Below are 19,961 nucleotides of genomic sequence, written 5' to 3'. Positions count from 1 at the left end.
TTCAATAATAAATATTCATTTATTGACGTTTATGAACATCTATGCACACCTCAATCGATATTGTCAATGAACGCAAGCCCAGTCTATTTTTATCCAATCTTCGCGTAAAACTGGTCGGACAGGTTTTTCGAGTCGCGCGCCACTGAGCATGATATTTTCAGATACAAGAATCATCCTCGGGGTTTATTGCTTTCCGAGCATGTAAGAGTCCGAGGTCTCGCAACATTAGTTTACCTGTATACAGGTATTCAATACAATACACTAGTTTGGTTTTCTAAAGACTTATTGGGTGTGTATTTTTAGAACGCCGGTCTGGGTTGGGTTAAATCTTGTTGCCTCCAAGAAAGAGGGATATTCCAGGATTTCGAAAAGTGTGACACGGGAAGGGGAAAAGACAGACCCCCTGAAAGAAAGGTAAGCATTGCTAGCATAGAAATCCATATTCATGAATTTTGCCAATTCCAAACACAAGACCAAACCCTGAAACATGTGTATCAGTGAATGGAATTCCATCAACAAAAACCAAAGTATTGTTTTGAACGAAGAAAAAGGTATTTATATGTTTTTGATAATGCGAAATATTTTATTTTCTGAACACCATTTCCCAACATCTAAACAGAGATTCAAGGACTTGATTTAATTATGGAACAAGAGTATATTGTGACTGAAATTTTGTAAACAATGCACGTAGGACACCACCCTCTGTCTTCAAAAAACTAAGGTGGTACTGTAAACATTCTCTGAAATTAAACAAATTGAAAATATTGACATCTTTCATCAATATTAAGTTAAAAAATTATAATCATGGGAAAAAATTAAAAAAGTAATTGAACGGATGTGTTGAGGTGTGATCAATTCATGTGCAAAAAAAAGTAAAAGATGCAGCAGAATATTTCAGTATCGCACCATACCTTAAAAAAACGTTTAATGTTTCAGAGGTAGGGTAGTCTAATTCTCAATCACCAAATTGACTATTGGCAAAGCAACTTATATGATGGAACCATATATAACTGTATAATAGTTTGTTACATCCTGGAAATCATTGGCCAAACTGGTTTTAGGGCTAATCCCACCTACAAAACCTTTAAAAAAAAAAGGAAAGGCCAATGAGGTGTTACTAAAACAACGGCTTAATTGATTTTTTGGATACACAATATTGACTTTGCCGGGTTTGCCCCCCCCCCCCCCCCCGCGCCTTCAACTAAAAATTGATGCATTTTGACAGTTTCCTAAAAGTTTCAGTTATTTCCAATGTATTCTTTGAGAGAGAGGAGGGTGTTATGCTTACATGTATGATACTTTAAATGTAGACTTGAAAATTTGCCCCTCCCTATTACATCTTTATTTAAAAAAAATCAGTTTCTTTTAAATATATTATCTATTATATTACTTTGGCCTTGTTCATGAGATAAAATTATCATTTTCAAATTAAGTCTTTATTTTTATAGCAAATTGCATTACTTATCTAAAGTACAGCATTCATACATACTAGCTCCCAGGTTTCTCAGTGACGTTGTGTGGAATATGCTCAAACACTTCATCTAGGTGTATCATTTAATGCTGTTTAAGGTTTGTTAAGGCTTTTTTATGCTTTTTATGCATATACAATAAAAACAAAAACAATCCATATAATCTTATCTCTCTCTTCCTCTCCTAGCATTTAAATCATACACACCCTACTATGACACAGTACCTCTTTCCTCCCTTTGCTATGAAATAAAGATCATCACGGTTTAATGAATGTAAAATCAGTAATTCTTATTTTGAAAACACAAATATGCAACCTCCATTCAATTAAAAGAACAATTCTTGTATCTGACATAAAATATATGTACAGATATATTGAAGCTTTTTCATACATTTTACTGCCTTTCACATGTTAAACGGATCGAAAATAATTATTTTCCTTTTTTTTCTATTGGACGCTTCGATTTTGTGTTCATCCAACACTGACAATCTTTAGTTTTTGGTGGTATTTGAAGCGATTAATAGAATTAAATATTTTTAAATAAATTTAGTTCAGTGACGTGGCATCGTTTTTGAACGGGGGGGGGGGGGGCAGCCAAAGAATTTTTTTTACTTACCTGAAAAAGTTGACAAGCAAAAAAAGGGCCCAATTACCCAAACTCGAAAATCCTATGTTCACCAACTTCTTTCAATATCACATCCCTTTCCATATTTTATTACATTACCCTTATTTCAATTTATCGTAGAAAAAGGGGGGTGTGTAACCAGGCTTTCAATGTACATTTTCAATCGTAAAAATTATGTTTGGAAAAAAAGGGGGGCAGCCCCCACCCCCCAAATGCTACGTGCCTGAAGTTCATTATGAAAAAACGAAAATTGAAAAATCATAAATGCATTTGATTTATTTAAAAATATTTAATTGGGAAATATGGAAGAAATATGTGACAAAATAAGATCTTAGATGGCTCCCCCTCCCCCTCCACCTCCTTTTGAAGAAAATAATTGTCTGCCTCTTTTAAACACAAATTTTGCGTTTTAATTTCAGCCAAGGATGGGTCGTTTACATATCCTGCTGTTTCTAGCTGCTGTTCTTCGATATGCTCATGCACAAGGCACCTGTCCTGTTACTGGAAGTGGGGCCTGTCAGTACGAAAAAAGAGCCATAATACCTGTTTCAGACAATTCTCCAAATTCTCATTACTACATAGGCGGTCTCTTTGGTGTTCACGAGAGAGTTAATGATGCTTATGCATGTGACAGCGCCCCCATCCGGGAAGAAGAAATTATCAATTTGGAGGCATTTCTCTGGGCGATTGAAAAATACAAGAACATTCATACCCAGATGTCGATTGGTGGAGTGGCATTAGATACTTGTTCCCGTTACCAACGAACGTTGGAAGATATTCTGAGTTTTGAGACGTGCAAGGTTCAACTGAATGACGTTAACGCACCATCCCCACGAAATCTCTTGGCTTACATAGGACCAGGCGACAACTACGATGCAATGTCGTCTGCACGACTTCTGAAGGATATGAATAAAACCCAGGTTAGCTACGCAGCCTCGTCCAGTTTGTTGTCTGACAAAGGAGAAACCTACGATTTCTTTCTGCGGACAGTTCCCAGTGATGCAGTACACTTAAAGGCCTTGAGTGCGCTAATCACTGCTGCGCTAAATGCAAAATATGTACAAGTACTTTATATAGATAACGAATTCGGACATGCGCAATTCAAAACTTTGAAAGAGGACGTAGAAAAACAAGCACAGAAAGTCTGCATCGTTCATCATGCTGGTATTCCTGCAAATCCTTCCGATGCCGAGTTAACTGCCTTGGCTAATGCTGTGTACGAAAGGAAGGAAGTCAGACACGTAGTGCTTCTAGCACCAAAAGGTCTAGCGAGAACTGTCCTTCAGAAAATGAAAGATAATTTTAAAACCAAAGACCCTGCATTATTTTCGAGAATGATGTTCTTCGGTACCTGGGACGCCAGCGTCGTTGACGGTCTTGACGTGAGCGCCTATGCTACCAGGCTCCGAAGTCCCACTTCATTAGACAATGATGTCGCAGAGTTCTATCTATACCTGAATAAGATAACTCCCAAACTCAACTCTCGAAACCAAAAGTGGTTTAGAGAATACTGGAGCGAAAAACTAAACTGTGCAACCAGAACCTGCAATGAAGATGAAACCCTTGAAAATTTATACACGAGAAGTCCCTATGTACCATACATTCTCGCTGCCGTAAAAGCCGTCATTCAGGGTATTCAGGACGGTGCAAAAAGTGCTTGTACCTCTGGTGATCTTTGTTCAACTTATCTCAACACCAACAATCGTGGTCAGCAGATATACACCGGGATTGTTAACACGACTGACGGAGCTATGCACTACTTCCAATCCAGTGGACCGATGAAAGGGGATGCTTCCAATTCTTTTAGTAATTTAAGAATTAAACTTTACGAGGCTCAAGCTGGGCGGGTAGTTCAGGAAACTGATGTAAGTACTGAAACTTATACTTAGTTACTACAAAACGGTCATTCAATTCTGGCTTATCAAAATAAAAGGGAGAGAATAACAATTAAACGACAAAAACTTTTTTTTCTTTCTAGATCAAATTTGTATATATAACCTTTAAAACGTACATTAAAAAGCTTCCAATGATTAAATACGAGATGGTTATTTTTTTGTTTTTGTTTTTAGATTGCCGACTACAACCCTGCAACAGGACTAAAAGTACTGGCAACATTGACGACTTTTTCATCAACTTGCCCAAACTCACCTTGTCTAGAATGCAACGAAACCTTGTCGACCACGACTTCAACCGCCAGGCCCACCTCACAAGCCATGATGTCCACCACAACGGATCCGACAGAGGGCGGGAAATACGCATTGATAAGGTACCCTTACGACGAGGAAATGACGGGAATATACGCGTCAGATGACGGTAGGGATCTCTACGACACCAGATTTAAAACTGGCCAGAGGTGGATTATTGCTCTGGGTGTTTTAGCAGGTTTAGGAATTTTGGCTGTTCTTGTCTTTGAAGTGTATATCCTGTATAAGTTGATTGGTACCAGTATTGGACGGCAGTGGCGCACGATGTGGCTTGGTCAGTTGTTACTGCTAGGAATACTTTTGTCCTATTTGACTCTGTTTGCTTTTATCTTCATACCTACAAATGCTACTTGTGGTATAACAAGATTTGGGGTAGGTTTTTGTTATGCCATTATTTTTGCTGTTCTGCTAGTAAAACTCATGGTTCTTTTAACATCGAAATCCTCGGAATCCATATTTGCTGATATGGAATCACCAAACTACCTCAAGGGAATCTATCAGTTCCTAATGTTTATGTTTGCTGTCGGAGTCCAAGTGGTCATCAACGTACAATGGCTCATCCAGGTTCCACCATATGCTGTGAAAGTCACCGCAAATTATGGCGGAGAGGAATGGATTTGCAACCATTTTACCTGGCAAGCTAACAAAGGATGGAGTGATATGCAAGATTTTGTGAGGACACCATTTGAAAACCATCTTCTCTCTCTCTTGTACATTATGTTCTTAATTCTCATGACCACCATTGTTGCAATGAAAGCCCACGGTATTATTACAAATCACAGAGAAAGTGTCTTCATTGGGATTGCTGCTGGATTTTCTATTCCGGTTTGGATTGCTTGGGGCCTGGTCGGAGGACTGAACCGCGATGATGCCTATGGTCACGAATACGGCGATGCCTGTATTGCTTTTGGACTTTTTACCACTGCGACCCTTTGTCTCTTTTCTTTATTTTTACCCAAAGTAAGACAACTTGTAAATATGGGCGTCGAGGGAATTTATCTGGAGGATGACCGCGATACCTACTACGCAGGGTCGGTGGTCATGGCGCCACCTAGCTACAAGAGCAGGCCAAGCTCAATGGTGTATGTCAACTCCGCAGAATACTCCAACCCGGTTGTCATTGGCAACGGAGATCCAAGTAAGTTGTAAATTAAGAAATTTATTGACATCCTTCGCATTTGACTGTAAATAAGTTGAAAAATATTCTCACTTATGTTTCCTGTATTTACAGACCACCTTAAACATCCGGGCAGTATGTACAGTGGGCACAGCGCCCCCGTGTACACCAAACGAAACGATATGGGAAGCAGTCGTGTTCTAAGGGTTACTGGAGATTTAACAGGGAAACACCCTACAGAGCGAAAACGCCCAGTGTCAGAAATAGGATACACCGGTTACGCCGGGTCCTACAGGAAAACAAGATCAGAAAGCGGAGGAACACTTAGAAGTGAGTATCACTACCATTCTTAGAATATCTGAAGCCAATCAGCCTTCATTTTTTTTTTAAATAATGATGTTCTTTTTTCTGTTTTACAGAAGCCCGCTCACAACGTGAACTCGGTGCTCTTTGAATGAAAGAAAGAAAAAACAGTTCAAAACTAGACTTTAAAATTCTTGTAAAATCAGTTAAGTAAACAGCCAATCAATCTGTGAAAATAGGCATTATGGACAAGTACCTTAAAGTAAAAAAAAAATGCCTGTTATAGCAATCGAACACTCGTGCTGGTGTATTCGATTGAAGTACGGACTTACTTGCCAATGTGATAGCCAAGGGATATTGACTCGACTATATCGCATTATATGTACCTATTTTCACGTTTACCTTTATACTGTTTTTCACCATAGCTTTTTGATATATTTTTCTCTGTAATTAAAGACAATCTGATTACAATCAGCAGGTTTAATACGCTTCCGCTTCCGGGCGTATTAGAGCAGTTGATTTTAATCACTTTGATGAAATATTGCATAATACAATTTAACAGTATAGTTCTTTCGTCTCTGTTGATGAATCTCATTTTTTATATGGAATTCTTCATGTTTAAGACATTTAATTCTTAATATTCTTTTTTTTTTTTCATCGGGAAGACATTTATGTATACATTTTTGTACATAAAATTATATATGTTTAAAACCAAAATTACATGTACTTGTAATTACATTACTCTGATCAGTGTGATAATAGTGCTTTTGAGAGATGCATGCATGATAATGTGCGAAAAGATGTTTTGTACCTTTGGAAAGGTCATATGTGGTTGTTTTTTTTTTTTTCGATAGTGTGTTTTTTGCTTATCAGATTTGTACGTCAAGACATACTAGGTGAAATATATATTTATATGTAATAAAATCTATTTTGTACAAAAAAGACTGTTTTGCTATGCTCCAAAACGAAAACAAAAACAAGACAAAACGCAGAAGTTATTGAACAAATGATAATTCGCTAGAAATAAGATTTTCCTCAACGAAAAAAAGGCGCCATTTTAATATACTCAATATTTGTTTGGGCGTTTTCTGATACATGTATCAGGAAATAATTTTCTGATAACATAAAATCTATTTTCTGATAGAGAAAATGATTTACTGATATCAGAAATTCGAATTCTTGATAGAAATTTTTTTTTGTCAGATCAAAATTTCGTATATTTGATACCAAAAGACTATTTAAAACATTAAAAAAGTAAATTGATGAAAAAATCGAATATTTGAATTGAAAAAAAAATCACGTTCTGATATCAAAAAAAAAATTGAAAAGGTTTTTCTTATACCTTTTTTAAGGTCATATGACACGTTCCTCGAAAATCTATTTTTTTTTAAGAATTTGGTCATTATATGTCTCATAGAAACTTGGGAATGAAACCTGCACCAAAAACTTTAACCTGTTCACTTAACCGGAAAATGTAGGTCAGATTCAGCATCCGAAGCAAGTCTAGTAGAATGCATACTAAGATGTACCATCCATGCAAGTTTGGTCATTATAGGGCTCATAGTATCTTCGAAATGAAACCTGCACCAAAAACTTTAACCTGTTCACTCAACCGGAAAAAGTAGGTCAGATTCAGCATCCGAAGCAAGTCTGGTAGTATGCATCCTAAGATGTACCATCCATGTAAGTTTTGTCAACATAGGGCTTATAGTTACTCGGAAATGAGACCTACACCAAAAACTGCACCAAAAATGTTAACCTGCACCAAAAACATTAACCTGGTCATTCCTTTGCTGAAATTGCAGCATCTGAAACTTTGACTTTGAAGTAAAGGTATTTAAACAAGTATCCTCACAAAAAATTAGGGTACCTCACCAGGCATTTGGACAAGATACTACAGGGTGATATTTCTTATATAGCCCTTACGGGTAATCTTATGAATGGCTTATATCACAATTTTTGGTGTACTCGTTTTGAAAACAATGTAGAAATCAGAAGCATTGGCGTCGGAAGCAAATTGAAAGTGGGGGGGGGGGGGCTAAGTGTAAGAAAAAATTTTTTTTAGACCTCCAAACAAAAACCTGACAAGCAAAAAAAAAAAAGGAAATGTCCATTGCCCAAAGACGAAAATTCTATTTCGTTGGGGGGGGGGGGGGGATAGGTTTGAACTTCAGTAACAACATTTTTTCCAAACAGCACCACTTTCCCAATTTTAAACCTATACTGCAACGTGTCTGTGGAAAGGGGGGGGGGCTAAACCTACGCAGCAATGTTCAATGTCTATACTAAGTCTATCTTTGAGGAAAAAAAAGTGGGGGGGGGGGGGCATTAAAAGATACAAAACATAAATTTGAGCAACGTGTCATCTGACCTTAAATTGAATTTGGTATCAAAAAATGTAATTTTCTGATTTAAAAATGAATTTCTACTATAGTTTTCTAATATAAAAAATTCGAATTTTGATATCAAAAATACATTTTTTTCATATAAGAAATTCAAGCTGATTTCTTGATATATCTAAAAATACATATCCTGATACATATATTAGAAAATATAACAATCAAATTCAAAGAATTGTAGGCCCCCGCTTTCGGTGTCTCAGTTGAAGGGATGCCATTATTTATGGCATATTGTGTCAAGTATGTACGCCCCATCATATACATGTATCATGGAAAAGTAATAACCAATGTTAAAATTTTTGAAAATTAAGTGAAACACGAAGGTCCAGGAGTACAAAATTATAGCATGTCTGAAACATTATTTCAGGCAACGCACATGTCAAATATTGAATCCCCATCCCATAGGAAATATGATAATTTTGAAAAGTAGGTCAAACTTCAAGGTCACGGGTTCAAAAATACAGTGTGTTTAGAAACTTGAGAAAGGTCTTGTCTTAGGCCATGTACATTATTAATATGAAAACCCTAATTTTTTAAAAGAAGGTAGATATAAGAGGGTGTAGCAGAAATATTTGTTAGAAAATCTTTATGGAATAAAAATTATGAAATAAAGGAGGCTCTAAAAAATGTGTATCCGTTTTCGTCCGTCGTGTGTTAACATTTGGACATTTTTAGCTTCTTCTCTGAAACCACTGAACCAATTTCAACCAAATTTGGTGTATAGCATCTATGGGAGAAGGGGAACAAAAATTGTGAATTTTATGGTCTCTGTCCCCTGGGGCCTGAGGGGTGGGGCCAAAACCACTAAAATTAATGAAATCTTTAAAAATCTTCTTTACTCCTGGACATCATGCAGTCAAACTGTTGGCATAAATGTAATAAGCATTCAGTCCTCTACCAAAATTGTAAAATCCATGGCCCCAGGGTCAGGGGTTCTAGTGCTATGGCGGGGCTATATAGATTATATGGTGAAAATGCATTACTTTTTTGAAAATCTTCTACTCTGCTCCTGCATGGGTATTAAATAAACTAACTAAGTAATAGTTATGATGAGCAAGAGTGCCTCTTCAAAATTTTTGAATTTTATGGCCGCAGGGCCAGGGGTTCTGGTGTTAGGGTGGGGCTCTATTGATTATATAGTGAAAATACATTAATTCTTTGTAAATTTTCTTCTCTGCTCCTGGGTATCAAATAATCTAACTAAGTACATAGTTATGATGAGCAAAATTGCCTCTTCCAAATTTGTGAATTTTATGGCCCCAGGGTTGGGGGTTCTGGTCACAGGTGGGCGGGGCTCTATTGATTATATAGTGAAAATACATTAATTCTTTGAAAATATTCTCTGCTCCTGGGTATTAAATAAACTAACTAAGTACATAGTTATAATAAAGAAGAGTGCCTCTTCCAAAATTGTGAATTTTTTGGCCCCGTGGTCAGGGGTTCTGGTGTTAGGGTAGGACTCTATTGATTTTATAGTGAAAATAAATTAATTCTTTGAAAATCTTCTTCTCTGCTCCTGGGTATTAAATAAACTAAGTAAGTATATACATGTAGTTATATTGAGCAAGAGTGCCTCAACCAAATTTGTGAATTTCATGGCCTCTGTGTCAGGGGTTTTGTCATTTGGTGTAAAGGGGGGGGGACTCTTTTAATTATATAGTGAAAATACATTAATTCTTTGAAAATCTGTTTCTTTGCTCCTGGGTATTACGCCAATGATATAAGTATATATATATTTATGATGTCATCGTCGTAAACCATGCACGGCCAAAATGCACGCTCCTCTCCCATTCTGAGAGAGAGATATATGCGGACTCCGGACCGTGGCTTGAGACGATGTGACGATGTGCGCCCGGCGGCAACAAAGTTTTTTTAAAAAAGTTATTTTTAGCATGTGGCCATGACTGTGACCTATATGCTAAAAATAGCTTTTTCGTACCTTCGCCATAAATTTTGAATTATAGGAGATAGAGACTTCATATTTGGTATACATACTCCAAGTTCTTTCAAATGACTTCAATCTCGGTCAATGAATTTTCAAGAAGAGAATGTCGCTCTTTCCCTTAAAAAGATGAACTTTTTGTAGAATAACCTGTGCTCTTTAGTGTCATCCTCATCACAAGACGCTTTAGAAATACAGAATATTCTTTTTACGAGTAATGTTAATATTTCTGGGATCAAACGAGGAAAGATCCAGATTTTCTTGATACGGCCCCTGCTCTTTAACCTGCGTGTCCACCTCACTCCCATCCGTAATGGCGGGTACATCCTCCAATGTAATGTCCACCTCATCGTCTTCATTAGGAAGCATTGGTCCCTCCACTGTGTAATGGTTCTCGTTACTTGGGTAACTGGCCACACCCTCAGGTATTCTGATGGTACGGCGGATTCGTGCACATCGCTATTAAGCTCGTTTTACCCAGGTGTTTTGCATGTATCCGGACAATGTCATACTAAATATCGAATTTCACTTCATCAAGGTGATAGTGGTCCAGACGAATAGTCTGGTCCCTGTTGAGAGCAGCTTGCCGGTGAGCAAAGGACATTCCGGTTATCTCCTCTCGAAGCATTGGTATCAACAAAGCAAGAAAAGCAGGAGCCTGGCGTTGATCCTTCCATTTAATAATTTAAACTCCCCTTTCACCCAAAGATGCTTTATACCAAGTTTGGTTAAATTTGGCCCTTAAGAAAAAGTTTAAAATGTGGAAAATTTACAGACGGACAGCAAGCTAAAACAGATCATCGTGACCTGCTTTTGAGATTTTACGCTATACATGTATCTAAATAACTCAGGTACTTATTGGCTTGTAATCATCAAACTTTGTCTGTCAAGTGATGCATCTTGAGTCTTTCGAGAACATCAACCGAAAAAAGGGTCTTCAAGACCTACTTTTGAAACTTTATGACTGTATTCAAATATCTCAGGTACTAATTGGATTAGAATCAGCAAACTTTGTCAGTTAATGCATTTGTGGTTCTCAAAGAATGTCAACCAAAAAATTAGGTCACTATGTCTAGCATTTGAAATGCTATGGCTTTATTTAAGTATTTCAGGTCTTTGTTGTTTAAGAATCACCAAACTTAGTCAGTTGATGCATTTTGGATCTCCAGAGAATGTCAACTAAAAAGTAGGTCACCGTGGCCTACTCTTGAAATGTAATGAATATGTATATTTAAATATCTGAGGTCTTCATCTTTTAAGAAACATTCAACTTTGTCAGTTGATGCATCTGTGTCATCAGAGAATGTCAACTGAAAAGTAGGTCATTGTGACAAATGGTAGTTCACAAACCAGGGACAAATTGTAGCTCACCAGCCCAGGACAAATGGTAGTTCACTAGCCCAGGTCAAGTGGTACTTCACTACTCCAGGAGAAATGGTAGCTCACTAGCCTAGGGGTGCGTTCAACAGCATAGCTGCTACGAAAAACTAAGCTCTTGAACGGACAGCTAGCCTAGCCACTATGTACAAGAGCTAGCATTAATATTTGTTGCTAATTATAAGTATACCAAATCCAAGATGGCCTCCTTATTTACAACTTTGCAGCACATATGATTTTAATTAAATGGGAAATTATTTTGTACGTTTTAGTACATTTACATGAAGTTTCACTTGAAATAAACTTTTTTGCTCCAAATATAAGTTTAAAGTGATATATTTATATTCAAAATTTAACACTAAGCAGCTAGATTAGCTTTCCGCTCAATAGAGACAGATATTTACAACCTAGCTGCTAGGTTAGCCACCACCATCTTGAATGCAGCCAAGGACAAATGGTTCACTAGCCCAGAACAAATGGTAGTTCACTAGTCCAGGACAAATGGTAGTTCACTAGTCCAGGACAAATGGTAGTTCACCAGTCCAGGACAAATGGTAGTTCACTAGTCCAGGACAAATGGTAGTTCACTAGTCCAGGATAAATGGTAGTTCACTAGACAAGAACAAATGGTAGCTAACTTCCAGGACAAATGGTAGCGACTGTGATTTCATTAATATTCGTTGTTGAGCAGATCCACGAAACTTTATAATGTATTATTCGTTTGTATAGACAATGCATTCATCCAAGAAATTACGTATCCTTGAAAATATCTGTTTTACAAAATCCATGAAAATTGATGAAACCACAATAACTAGCCCATGACTAATGATAACTCACCAGGCCAGGACAAATGGTAGCTCACCAGCCAAGCCAGGACAAATAGTTGCTCACTAGCACCAATGGTAGCTCTCTAGCCCAGGACAAATGGTAGCTCCCTAGCCCAGGACAATTAAATATTTATGTTATGCTACTTCACAAGGTATCAAGTTTGTAGTGAGGGACCACTGAAATCTTTAGTACAGTGAAAAGTTCTACTCTGACACCTGTGTAATTTATTTCACTGAGAATTCCTTTATTTTCATTATTTATTTTAAGTAAATACATTTACAATAAACAAAATGTACATTGTACATGTAAGGACAAATAAATTCTCATGATCAACAAAGTGAAATTTATTATAAACAATTGTATATAAAGAAAACAAATATCTGTAGTGCATCTCAAGTGTAAAAAAATCAAAATGGCATCCACTTTCTGAAGCATCCCTCACTACAGATCCACTTTGTACATTGTCTAGAAATCACATGGTATTCTACACAATGTCTATGTACAAGTCAGTCATTAGCTGCATTGTTTGATCTCACAACATTGTACAACCAGTTTTAGCCACTGCATAGTAACTAAGGTTAAGCTGCATTTTTACTTTTCTTTGGTCATTCATGGAAATTAGATGATTATGGACATCCAGTCACAAGACTAAAATGAAAGAATTTAAAGCATGATTTTATAAAATAATAATTAAGACTAAAGTCTTTTATAAACACAACGAGCTTTTAATTATCATGAAAGTTTTCTTTTTTATGAATTGTGCAGAGGTTCATTGAAGTCTGTGATCATTTTCAATTCATTCATTGGAATCGTCAAGTTGACATACAAAGATATTAAATCAAATGATAGACAACAGCTTAAAGAAAATATTATGGCATAATGGCTACTATATGCATTATAGTATATTAATTTGTTTTATCTGTTTAAAACATTTAATATAATCTAAAACAAATGGTAGTGTCACTGACTCTAGGGAGTTTTTGACAAACAAGGTAGCAATCTAAATGTAGCTTTAAACATGATCAGAGAAAAATAAATGATTACCTTGCAGGACATCAGGAGATTTTGTGGTCCCAGGTCAGACACAACAGAAAAGGTAGGTGGGGTGGTGCACATGTTTTCATGAAGTTTTACTCCTTCATCAAGCAGCTTTTTAACATTTACAAGGGTTAAGCAGTCTTGCTACAATTTAAACATAGTTTTATATTAATAAAAGTTAAAATACTTATTTTTCTTTGCATCAAAGTAAAAAAAATAAACTCTAATGGCCAGTTGCGTATCTATGGCTCAGATAAGTACAGCTCAGTGGTTGATCCGTGGATCACGTAAGTAAAAATAAATTTCTTTTTAAAAATGTAAGGTTTACCTAATCTTGACTTACTCATATAAAATGTTGAAGGATAATAGGTTTTTTCCTCATATTACAGCACTTCAAAACAAGTTTTAATACTAGTAAATGGATGAAACTTAAAAGGATATATTTAAAAACAAAGATATATATTGATGTTAAATTGTAAATTAAAAATGCCGAAAAAATGCAATACAATTTAATTCAAATCACGGCATCTTTCATCGAAACTCAAACCATAAGAAAATATAAAATCGCAAACAAAATAAAGCTTTTACAAAAGACTGAAGAGAAGAAAACAGGGATGGGGGTCTTGGAATAAGTAATTTAGAAACAATACCAAAACACAAGATATGGGTTTAATTATATAAAAATTTGTAGTTTAAAAAGATCAAATTATAAGACATTATTTTTGATATTAGCTATGTTTTCTATTTTTTACAGCGGCAAAATGGGTTCCTACGGCCATGTAGATAGCCTGATTAATCAGATAACTGAAATACTTTTTATCCTTAGGAAAATCGGCATTACTAGAAATAATTGGAATGTGTATCATCATCAATTCCTAAATTTGATTTAAATTTGGTATACTGAGTATTAGAAAGTTTCTATAAAATTCCTGCTTGTGTACATTTATGTATTTTAAAAGTACCTTCAAAAACTTTATATTACAGCTACATCAGTGTTAAAACGGCACATTGAACAGCTGTTAAAGAATTGTGCAAAAAGAAAAATCCCCATGCAATATGGCCATAAAACTTTTCTTGCAGAATAGCTCTTTTAATACTGCAAAATCTATCAATGCAATCATCATTACCATAAAACATTTCTCTAACATAGAAATATTTCAAATATCGGATATTTTCCATGGAAATGTTATAAAGCCGGGTTTAAACCACCCCTACACCAGGTTCAGAATTTACTAATTCTGACTCCACATGCGTGCACGCGAAAATAAACCCGGAATCATTGATTTGGTTTAAATGCAAAATGTGTCAGTTATTTTAGCTTGGTCTAATTTGATCATCACATTGTAAGAAATATGAAACCAAAGTTTTTTGGTTTTTTTTTTTTCAATTTTTTCATGATATGTATATCTAAATATGGAAAATTTTCTACATACCTCAGTATCCACTCTGACTCCACATTTACAAAATATCACAGATTTGTTTTGCAACATGCAATTCCTTAAAAAGAAAATAAATGGAATAAGAATCTTATCCACATTTTCTAAATCATACTGGTAATACTCAACATTTATATAACATAGAAACTAATTTTTAGTACAGCACATCCACCAGTATTGGAAATAGGGTTTAATAATTACTTTTGACACACTGGACAAATGACATCTTCTGCTGACAAACTCTCAATGGCTGAACACAAAGCATCCTCTTCCTGACGTAAACTGGCCTCATACTTCTCAAACTCGGCCAACATCTTCAATTCTAAGACACAATAGAAATCAATTTTGAAGAGGAAATACTCAATCATGCAAGGATGGCAGACTGAGAATTTTAGAGGAAAATAATATCATCATCAATCATGGTTTTTACATCAACATACACAGTATGTATGAATTTATGACCTTAATATTTGACCTCTTGACCTCAAAATCAAAAGGAGTCTTTTTTCAGCCAACATTTTTAGTTCTGAGACATATATCATAGTTGCCAATCAACACCCGATTTTTAACCCGTAGATTATTTTTTATTTTCATGCTTTTCACCTGACTTTTGTCGAACAACCCAAAAATCTCCCGATTTCCAGATTTGGTTCATCTTTTAACTTCCAGTTACAACACAAGCTTAGATCTACGTAAACAATGCTGATGGATTAATTATCAGTGCAGGTGTAAACAATTAACTGGGTGTTGTTTTGACAAATCAATGTTTGAAGTCAATTAAAATGGCTTCCGATAGAACTAGATCGTTATCAGGGCCAGCAGGAACAAATTGAACCAAACACATGTCTCTGATTAAACCAAGAAAAAGAGAAACAATATTTACTGGTATGTACATATCAAGGAATCTTGGAAAAAAAACTTTCATTCTAGATAAAATAAAGTGATCGAAGACAGTGTAGGCCTAAGTAGGGACTAACTTCACATTTAATACATATTGCAGTAGTTAATTAAGAGAGAGGAAAAATAACTTCAAAACTAAAATTGGTAAACTTTCAAATTTAGCAGAAACTGAAAAGGCTTTGTTTTTTTTTTGTTTTTGTTTTTTTTTTTAAAATGCACACTTACTTCAGGTCAATACTGAAATATGAAGCCTTCAATTCTCTTTTTTAACATGTAAATTTAATCAAAGTATGCATGAATTTTTTGTCATTGTACTAGGGCTGGGCAATAATATCGATATTTCAATATATTGCAATACAATGACAAAAAATATCGTATCGCAATACGATTTTGAAATATCGATATATTGGCAATATTCTTAAGTTAAGGAATTTAGTCATTAAATATAAAAATGGACTTATGAAAGTTTGATATTAGGCAAAACATTGACAGAAGTTGTTTTTGTGGGAACATTTCAGAGCATAACTCAAATGACATCAACAAGATTTTTTTCCGTGTTGGTAACTTATCATAGTTTTGTACATTCTGCACATAAATTAAAGTTAATACAAGAAGAAAATGCCATTTTATTTTCATTTAAAATATTGCAATACATATTGCAATACAATTAAAAATATCGCAATATATCGCAATACGAAATCTCGGGCCAATACCCAGCCCTACATTGTACATTAAAGATTAATTTTCAATAAAAGAATTCTCAATGCACAAATACTTTGTTTATATATGTATAAAATTTAATCATGGTATATATGTCGTGAATGTCGTTACGCGTTATGACCAGATTTTTTACTTTCCAAATCTGGTCATGACCAGATTTTTACATGCTGGAGGTTGGCAAGTATGACATATATCATAAAAAAACTTAAGTAGAAATTTCTATTCTCAATCAACGATGAAAGAATTTTAGGGGAAGAGAGTTTTACGACCAATCTGGTTTTTACTATTAATATACATGTTCTGCCATACCCTCTTGTCTAAGTTCCTCCTGAATATCTTCAAACAAATTCAGTACACTCTCAATATCAAAGTCAGCAGCAGAAAAATCATCCATCTGTGAGCAAGCATTTTAAAAATCATACAATGTAGAATTAACTTACAATGAAACAAATTACATATAGCAATTCAAATCTCTGGAAGGCATGACATTTCCCTTCTTAATGCAGGAAAAAGTTTTAAATGAAAAGAAAAATACTTTATATTTCAATAATAATGTTCATTCTTATTATTTTCTACTATAAATACAGGCTGAGTTGGTTATCATAGATATTATTAGGTGAGAAAATGCAATTTCAAGCATCATTACCTCCACATCCAGTTTCTCCTCCCCCGAACACAGATTCTTCTGCATGGTCTGAAGCTCCTCTCTCATCAGATCTGTGATAAATTCATCCTTTTCATTTAAAGCTGTACTGATGTTACGGAACTTCTCCTGAAGCTTTCCCCTGCTCTCTTTCAGTCTGTCCAAACATCTCTGCATTAAAAAATATAATCTGAATTGCACCTTTGTGCATTACATAATAAGAATATTCTCTTTAATTTTAATCAAGCTATATACCAGTACATTTAAACTAAAATTAAAATAACTTTCTTTTCATTCAAACTTTTAGAATTAAAAGATAATAAGTTCCTCCTCAAATACATGTACATTGTATGTACATAAGTGACTTTCATTTTTAACTCTATAATTGTTTAAAATTACTTTACATAATAATTAATTTAATATATAGACTCTTAGAGGGGCATGGACACAGTTTCAACTGAATTTTTTAAACAATTTTAATGTTTACAATTCCTACCTAAGGCATCATCTATTGATTAGCAAAAATTTGAACATCATTTGTTGATTAGCAAACACGATACAGAACTTCATTTCAAGTTCTTCATAATGTAAACAAGGCTCGTGCTTTGATTTGTTTACATATGGAAAACATCATATTTATAACAAAATGAAATTCAGCAAATCAATAGTAACTTTCGAATCGTATTTAAAATTAACTTTTATTTGAAATTATCAACTTTGAACGAATATAAAATTATAGTATATTAACCTGTGTAAACAAAAACATGACACAGACCTTTTTTTACATAACAAATTAAGGTTTGGAGCTCTAAATCTGTCTTGTATCTGGACAATTGACGTTTTTTTGATATTTAAATACTAGTATTCTAATAAAGCCTCGTTGACTTATTTTACCACTGATCTTTTGATTTTAATTTTCAGCTGACTTACTGTAAACCAACTATTATTCGTGTCATTTTATTCGCGAATTGTCATTATGAAATCAATCCGTAATGATTAATTTTCACGACTGAGGAAACACTGTCTACAAATATTAAGCAAAATAAGTTCTTCGCAGCAATTCATATTCACGTTTTTAAATGAACAAAATTTGGTTTACAGCAGTATACCTTTCTGTAGGTTTCTTTCCACGGAGGAGTCCTAGCTTTGTACAGAGCCCTGTGATCTTTCCTTGTTTTGTCGCTTACTGACATACTTGCTCTCTTTCTATAAAGCACACAAATAATATCAAACTACATGTAAATTGCATACGCAGTTCATGCACAGTTATGAGGACAATATTATCTGCAGCATTATCATTTTAATTTAAAGTTGCAATCCTGATTTATGTCCTTTAGCGTAAATTTCTAATAGTTTACTTCATGAAAAATGATCATATTTAGTCCTGGAATAAGTTAATTTCACTTATCTGAAATTAAGTACAATTTTTCATACAAACATATAAGGTTTTTTACTTCACATTTCTATGGCACAACTGTGTCTCCATACAATAGATATTGGCTCCAAATAATGAAATGAAGAGTTTATTTACTTCTCTATTTAAGAATATAAAACTGACAGACCTATCAATAATAAGAAAATTGAACAATTACTGATTTTAAAAATGCTTTCAAGCTGACACCGGAATGCCCCGTAATCACCGAAATGCCCTTACAAATCACCGTGCCCAACAAAATCACCGAAATGCCCACACATATGTTTTTACATGATGTTTTTCATAAAAATTAATTCTTATTTTTATCATTAAAGTATAACTGACGGTAAAATTAATTATTTTCAGGTTTTGTGCTCGCCTACTTCAAAGGGCGATAACTCGTATTTGATGATAATTTTCTAAAGCGAAATCAACGTAGCCTAATAGATATATATATAATAATAATGATATTTCTCAGAAAAAAAATGATGACAAATGATTGTGACCCGTCACCGTTATTGTTTCATGACCTTTGAATAATATAATGTTAAAATATGGTCTGTATACCTAATCTTAATTTTTATAGTCAAGTGCATATGCTATTATTACAGATACTTATTTCATACGTACACTGTTTTTTTTTTAAAACTAGTTGAAGTTTTGGGGAATTTTGATTTATTTAAGTTTTTTTATTAAATGTTTGTGTTCTTTTCTTTTTTTTCTTTCTTCCTTTTTAATTGACTTTTTGTGAACCAGGTTGGACAATTTATACGCCTGCCGACGCCTGTCTGGGGAAATACATGTAGGTCTGGCGGTAAAATCTAAAATCATTATTTATGGAATTTTACTTTTATGAAATATATCTGATTTTAAGGACTATAAAGTTTATGTTTTACCAAACAAAATGAGAGAGAGAAAGAGAGAGAGAGAGAGAAGATACCGGTAGACCAACTCCTGTGATAATTTACGATCGACATGAAAAATTTTTCCAAAGACAAATGCAATCACAAAAGGAAAAAAAAGTTTTTAAACTCTGTACTGCGTTAATCAATGAAAATGTTTTCATTTTTTAAAATAATTATTTATTTTAATTTGTTACTTGATTAGATACATTGTCTCAGGTCTTACGGATCTTTTCTTTTGTATATTAATTATTTCGCACACATAAATCATGTAATGTGTGTATTAAACCCATTCAACAACTTAAAAAAAATAAAGGTAAATTGTCAACTTTTACTATTTCATTTTCAATTGATGTAGTAAACTGTTCATTAGCAAAAGATACCCTTTCCTGTGTTTGTATAGCGCACGTGCGTAATTTTGGTCACTGATTGTCATGTACCTGATGATGTAACATGACATAAGATTACTACACACCTGTCACTAGATCAATTATTTAATCACTGTGTATACACAGTAAACATAATTATTATTTCAGATATCCAATTGTTTCAAACCAATTGAACATTGAACACAATAAAATCAAATTAATTTTGTCTTCGTTCTATTTTTTTTTAATCTTTTATAGTAAAATATGAAACTTCCAA

The 19,961-nt window shown here is 34.4% G+C and overlaps 2 protein-coding genes across 2 annotated transcripts; one reads left to right on the top strand and one right to left on the bottom strand.

Moving 5' to 3' along the window:
* Positions 1 to 246: 246 nt before the first annotated feature.
* LOC134241807 (metabotropic glutamate receptor-like) lies at positions 247 to 6,659 on the top strand. Its single transcript, XM_062723825.1, has 5 exons — positions 247 to 414; positions 2,513 to 3,958; positions 4,163 to 5,435; positions 5,529 to 5,744; positions 5,834 to 6,659. The coding sequence occupies exons 2-5, from the start codon at positions 2,519 to 2,521 to the stop codon at positions 5,866 to 5,868; spliced, it is 2,964 nt and encodes a 987-aa protein (XP_062579809.1). The 5' UTR covers positions 247 to 414; positions 2,513 to 2,518; the 3' UTR covers positions 5,869 to 6,659.
* Positions 6,660 to 12,483: 5,824 nt separating this feature from the next.
* Positions 12,484 to 18,240, bottom strand: LOC134241806 (RPA-interacting protein A-like). Its single transcript, XM_062723824.1, has 7 exons — positions 18,110 to 18,240; positions 17,004 to 17,171; positions 16,667 to 16,751; positions 14,939 to 15,059; positions 14,735 to 14,798; positions 13,308 to 13,445; positions 12,484 to 12,911 (listed from the first exon to the last, which is right to left on the bottom strand). Exons 1-7 carry the CDS (start codon positions 18,191 to 18,193, stop codon positions 12,882 to 12,884), a joined length of 690 nt encoding a protein of 229 aa, XP_062579808.1. The 5' UTR covers positions 18,194 to 18,240; the 3' UTR covers positions 12,484 to 12,881.
* Between the last annotated feature and the right edge of the window lie 1,721 nt (positions 18,241 to 19,961).

This window comes from Saccostrea cucullata, unplaced genomic scaffold, assembly GCF_032062105.1.
Source record: "Saccostrea cucullata isolate Sc308-1 unplaced genomic scaffold, CSIRO_AGI_Scuc_v1 ctg7, whole genome shotgun sequence".
In the NCBI taxonomy this organism is placed as follows: Eukaryota; Metazoa; Mollusca; class Bivalvia; order Ostreida; family Ostreidae; genus Saccostrea; species Saccostrea cuccullata.
Note: the sequence above shows the minus strand (reverse complement) of the source record. Positions and strands in the feature narration are given on the sequence as shown.

What these genes read in the sequence shown, in the direction of transcription:
- LOC134241807 (XM_062723825.1), top strand. Translation starts at nt 2,519, where the DNA reads ATGGGTCGTTTACATATCCTGCTGTTTCTAGCTGCTGTTCTTCGATAT. An exon ending in GGGTAGTTCAGGAAACTGAT is followed by an intron (nt 3,959 to 4,162) that starts GTAAGTACTGAA and finishes TTTTGTTTTTAG; the next exon opens with ATTGCCGACTACAACCCTGC. An exon ending in CATTGGCAACGGAGATCCAA is followed by an intron (nt 5,436 to 5,528) that starts GTAAGTTGTAAA and finishes CTGTATTTACAG; the next exon opens with ACCACCTTAAACATCCGGGC.
- LOC134241806 (XM_062723824.1), bottom strand. Translation starts at nt 18,193, where the DNA reads ATGTCAGTAAGCGACAAAACAAGGAAAGATCACAGGGCTCTGTACAAA. An exon ending in AGGAGAAACTGGATGTGGAG is followed by an intron (nt 16,752 to 17,003) that starts GTAATGATGCTT and finishes GCTTGCTCACAG; the next exon opens with ATGGATGATTTTTCTGCTGC. An exon ending in GAGTCAGAGTGGATACTGAG is followed by an intron (nt 13,446 to 14,734) that starts GTATGTAGAAAA and finishes TTTAAATTGTAG; the next exon opens with CAAGACTGCTTAACCCTTGT.